Source organism: Arachis ipaensis, chromosome B6 (genome assembly GCF_059453495.1).
Source record: "Arachis ipaensis isolate K30076 ecotype BB chromosome B6, ASM5945349v1, whole genome shotgun sequence".
Taxonomy (NCBI): Eukaryota; Viridiplantae; Streptophyta; class Magnoliopsida; order Fabales; family Fabaceae; genus Arachis; species Arachis ipaensis.
Window position 1 is genome coordinate 89,121,780 of NC_142441.1, and position 5,722 is coordinate 89,127,501.

The 5,722-nt window shown below is 44.3% G+C and overlaps 1 protein-coding gene across 1 annotated transcript; it reads right to left on the reverse strand.

Moving 5' to 3' along the window:
• Nucleotides 1–1,618: 1,618 nt before the first annotated feature.
• LOC148561693 (uncharacterized) lies at nt 1,619–3,072 on the reverse strand. Its single transcript, XM_088490781.1, has 2 exons — nt 1,977–3,072; nt 1,619–1,647 (listed from the first exon to the last, which is right to left on the reverse strand). Exons 1-2 carry the CDS (start codon nt 3,070–3,072, stop codon nt 1,619–1,621), a joined length of 1,125 nt encoding a protein of 374 aa, XP_088346907.1.
• Between the last annotated feature and the right edge of the window lie 2,650 nt (nt 3,073–5,722).

Genomic DNA, 5,722 nt, shown 5'->3' on the forward strand with positions numbered 1-5,722 from the left:
TCCGCTTTTGTGTGCCTCCTTTAAGATATCTTGCCTCAAAGTGCCAACATCCGGCACAATGATCCTACCCTTGAATCTCCATAACCCATCCTTTTCTTCCGACACTCTCCACTGTTTTCCTTGCTCGATAGCCGGTAACACCTTCCATAACGCTCCATCATTTTCATGAGCCTTTAGGAGTTCGGACTTAAAGTCACTTGAGATTTCTAATCGGCTCAAACACAAGGTTCCAGATACTTCTCGAACACCAATTTTTAGACTCTCGAATCCCTTAAGCAACTTCTCCTCTTGAAGCATCATCCAAGACGCATATAACGACTTCTGACTTAACGCATCCGCCACTATATTCGCCTTTCCAAGATGGTAATTTAACTCAAAGTCATAGTCTTTCAACAATTCCATCCACCTCCTTTGCCTCATATTAAGCTCTTTCTGATCAAAGAGGTATTTCAAGCTCTTGTGATCGGAGAAGACTTGGAACTTAACCCTATAGAGATAATGCCTCCACACCTTCAAGGCAAACACGATCGCAGCGAGTTTCAGATCGTGCGTAGGGTAACTAACTTCATGAGGTCTCAACTGTCATGAGGCATACGCCACCACATTATGATGCTGCATCAGCACGCATCCTAGACCCTTTAACGATGCATCGCAGTACACCTCAAAAGGCTCGTTCGGCTCAGGTAACACTAACACAGGTGCAGTGGTCAACTTTTTCTTCAATGTCTGAAAGCTCTCCTCGCACTCAGGAGTCCAAACAAACGGAGTGTCTTTGCGAGTTAACTTTGTCAACGGCAAAGCTAATTGCAAAAAGCCTTTGATGAACCTTCGGTAATAGCCAGCTAAACCCAGAAAACTCCTTATCTCAGTTACTGTGGTTGGTTGCTTCCAATCCATCACAGCTTCTACCTTAGTTGGATCTACGGCTATTCCCTTCTTACTCACCACGTGACCCAAAAACTTCACCTCATCCTTCCAAAACTCACACTTAGATAGTTTCGCATAGAGTTTCTTCTCCTTTAGAATCTGCAACACGGTCCTCAGGTGTTCCGCATGCTCTTCTTCAGTCTTGGAGTAAATCAGTATGTCGTCAATGAAGACAACAATGAATTTATCCAAAAACGCACGAAATACTCTATTCATGTAATCCATGAATATTGTAGGAGCGTTCGTCAACCCAAAGGACATTACAGTGTACTCGTAATGACCATAACGAGTCCTGAAAGCGGTCTTAGGGATATCCTCACCCTTCACCCTTATCTGGTGATAATCGGATCGCAAATCGATCTTGGAGAAACCCCACGGGGATACACTTGGTCGAATAAAGTTATTACCCAACAATTCCTCTAACTGAGACTTTAGCTTGGCCATCTCTAACGGTGACATCCTATAAGGAGCACTTGAGATTGGTCCCACCCCAGGCACCAACTCAATAGCAAACTCGACCTCTCGGTTAGGTGGAAATTCCTCAATATCATCGGAAAACACTTCTGGAAACTCACACACTACCGGAATCTGATCCAACCTTTGATCATCACCCGAAACACCCGCGGTTAACAACAGGATACCCTGACATTCGATTCCAGAACAGTTCACCATCATCGAATTCAAGTAATAATTATTCACCACAACCGGCCCTTCTATATCCTCCAGCATAAAGTACACCGACTTGGTGGAACAATCAAGCAGGACATGGTTTTCGGATAACCAGTCCAATCCCAAGATAAGATCAAGACCGATCATCGGTAAGCAGATTAAATTATGGACAAAATCACGCTGCTTGAACCTAAATGAAACTTTCGGGCATCCTAGCCTAGTTACCATGGCTTCATGGGTAGCATTATACACTTTTAAGTCATAACCTAAGGTTACGATCTTCAATCCTAATTCATGGGCTTTCTCAAATGCAATAAATGAATGCGATGCTCCCGAATCAAATAAAGCATTTAAAGTTTGACCAGCCATTTTACAGTTACCTCGAATGAGTGTCTCAGATCCTTCTGCACCCACAGCTGAGGTGGTGAACACCCGACCAGTCTGTTGTGCTTTCCCAGCACCTTGCTTTTGCTTCTCTGGACAACTTGCGGCTTTATGCCCCGCCTTTCCACAATTGTAGCACAAACCCCATCCAGCCTTGCATGGTACTCCCGGATGGTGACTTCCACACCTAGTACAAGCTTGATCATTCTGAGGCTGCTTCCCAAACCTTTTCCCTTGGGAGTTGTTGTTGTTGTTGGGCCTCCTAAAAGAACCTCCCCTCTTGAAGGGCGGACCTCTAGGTGCAAAGCTCTTCCCTCGGTTTTGTGGAAATGATCCCTTGTGATTTCCTTTCTCAGTGGCTGCCCTTTTCACACACTCTTCAGCAACCCTACACTTGTTCACCAATTCGGAGAAAGTCCTAATCTCCATTGGTCCCACTGAACTGAAAATATCACTCCAGAGTCCTCCTTCGTACTTAACACACTTCCATTCCTCATATTCCACCGGAGTCCCTTGACACATACGAGAGAATCTGAACAGCTCCTCAAACTTGTCAGTATACTCAGATACAGACATAGCACCCTGCTTTAGCTGCAACAATTCAAGCTCCTTGGCTGTCTTGGCAGAAGTCGGAAAGTACTTCTTATAGAACTCCTCTTGGAAGACATCCCAGGTGATATAGTCATCACCCTGCTGCAGGAGGCGTCGGATACCCTGCCACCAATGCGACGCTTCACCAGTGAGCAAATAGGTATCAAACTCAACACGCTGTCCTTCAGGCACCACCTGCGCTTGCAGTGCCCGTTCCATAGCCTGAAACCATGTATCGGCCTCAGTCGGGCTAGTAGTTCCCTTGAACTTCGGGGGATTAACCTTCAAAAAGTTCGCCAGTGTCATCGGACCCTGAACTCCACCTCCGTCATTACCATGGTTGTTCATCTGTTGACCAAGAGCCTCAGCAGTGGCTTGCATAGCAGCAGCCATGTTCTCCAACGCAGTCATAAATTTCACCGAGTCATTAGGGTTATTCTCCGGCGCACGAGCATTAGTATGTCCTCTCCCACGGCCTCTACCGCGTCCACGAGGCGCCATCTGGTTCCTATACACACCAAACAATCGATATTAAGTTGACCAGTCTCAATATCGGAAGTTTAGTGCTTCAAAGTCCCAAATGCATGCTCATGAACGTTTATGCTAACTACATCAAGTAGATATACTAACAGCACAAAACACACATACAGAGAATGCATAGAAGCATAGTCAGTCCATTCCTCAGGCTCTACAAGAACGAACTGCTCTTGAATATTTATGGGGGCGAACTCATCCGGGATTTTCACTGGTGAATATTTATGGGGGCGAACTCATCCGGGATTTTCACAGTGCCCGGCCACACTTACGACATAGGGTCAAAAGAGCTTCGAGTCTCAACCTGGAGCACGTGGTGGCTAGCCACTGCTACTACCCAGGGAAACCCTCATCTCCGATGGTGGAAGTGCAAACATTCACAATTCATTCAATAGCATATATGCATTTATACTTAGCCATAAACATGGCTCCGCCGTCACACGGCATAATCCAGCCATCCGGCTCATGGTTAAATCCATAACCAGCCAATTCATTAACACTTATGGCCCTTCGGCCCATGGCATAACAAGCACTTCCACCGTCATTCTCCGCATCTCACATAATCATCTTTGATCATCAATGATCATTCATTTTTCCCCTTGCTTCACTCGCAAGTTACCACATTCACTAGCCCTTTTTCTCATGCTAGGCATATCATAATGATTTAAGACATAAGTGGTAAGATCGGAGGCTTAGAAGTATGAAATTTGGCTTTTAAAACTCAAAAATCAACTTTGAGATGAAAACAGGGCCACGCGTACGCGCACTCCACGCGCACGCGTGGATGGCCTTAAAACTCATCGACGCGCAAGCGTCATACGCGCAAACGCGTGGGTTGAAAATTAGCCAAATGACGCGCACGCGTCAGCCACGCATACACGCGAATACATTGTGCCCTAGGCACAAAACTGGCACAACTCTGGCACAACTCTCTGGAAAATGGCTGGGCATTCGATGCAACGCATCGACGCGGCCGCGCACACCACGCGCACGCGTGGATGATGCTTTCTCGAAGAACGGCGCGTACGCGCCAGGTGCGCCTACGCATGAGGGGTCATTCTGCTAAAAATTTTCTAAGTTAAAAGCTGCAGAATTTACAGATTCAACCCCCAATCTTTCGACGGTCATAACTCTCTCATTTTAAATCATTTTTCACCCGTTCTTCGAACGGCATGGACATCCCGGATCCAATTTCATTTCTAAACAGATTTGGCACAAATCAAAGATCTGTAGTCCAAGTTATGTCCCGTCAAAGTATGCCCAAAAACCATATTTTCATTCAAAACCACAAAGTGCCATTTTCAAAACAAGCCACTTTCAACTCTTTTCAAGATCAATCAAAACATGCCAATTTCAACCCTTCTCTTTGAAATCATTCAAAATGTACCAAAATCAACAACAAGCCATCCTCAACTCACACATTGACATTTTACCAAAATTCCCAAAACTACCTCCAACCATTTTAACACTTCTCAATCAATGGCTAAAGGACAAACACAATCTCATGTCATACATCCTTCTCATCCCAATTTCCAAAAATATCAATTTCCAAATCAACCATCATTATATATGATCAACATCATACTCACCATCAACATGATACCACCCATCAATTCAACCTCAATCATCCATCAAGCATATATCACAACATGCATTTCTCATATATCACACAATCAAGGCATCAATATTCATAATCACATATATGAACACATCATATATCTCAACCATTCAACAACACCAACAATTCAATGCCTATCTTAGGGCCTCTAGCCTAAGTATTTCCTACCACATTACATATTAGATACGGGAAACCGAAACCATACCTTAGCCGATTTCTCAAACTCAACCGGAGCACTTCCAAACCACTTGTCCACAAGCTCTCAAGGTATCAACACCTCCAAGAACAGATTTTATGACACAAAACCCTCTTCCAAGCTTTCCAAAATCACCAATCAAGCTCCAATATTCACATATACACAACCTAAGCCACAATCATCATATCCATACACAACATCTCAATACCCAAACATCATAGAACATCAATTTACACTAGGGTTGAGAATCTTACCACACCCAAGGTCCAAGGAGACAAGATTAACCTTCTCCTTCAAGAGAGTTGGGTCCTATAACATCAAAGAACCCAAAATCTCAACATTTTTGCTCATGAAACTCGAAATCAAGGGCTGGAATTTCGAACAGTAAAACGTGGCTTACCTCAAGATTAATTGTATGGGTTTTGTATAACTCTCCGCGGTGAACGCGTGGCCACAAACGGAGCGGCAATCGGAGCTCTAGATCAAAAGTTATGGTGGTTTGAAGATCAAGTGAGAGATAGAACTTGAGAGAGTGTTCTTCTCCTCCCTCACTCCATTTCAGCGTGTGTGTGTGTGTGTTTAATGAGGAGAGAGAATGCTGAAAACTAGGGTTTTGGTTTAGTTATGTTGGGCCAAGGGCCCACTTTGGGTCCGGTCGGTCCGGTTTGGCCCGTTCGGTCCAATCTTGGTCCGATTTCTATAAAATTGGTACCGAAATTCTCGTCTCAATCTCCTCTATCATATTAAGCCATAAAAATAACATTTTTGGCTTTCTAGAATAAATTCTCATTTATGGGTTAATT

Coding starts and splice junctions, on each gene's coding strand:
- LOC148561693 (XM_088490781.1), bottom strand. CDS start 3,072: ATGGCGCCTCGTGGACGCGGTAGAGGCCGTGGGAGAGGACATACTAAT. Junction 1,648..1,976: donor ATCTGAGACACTCATTCGAG/GTAACTGTAAAA, acceptor TTTATGCTGGAG/GATATAGAAGGGCCGGTTGT.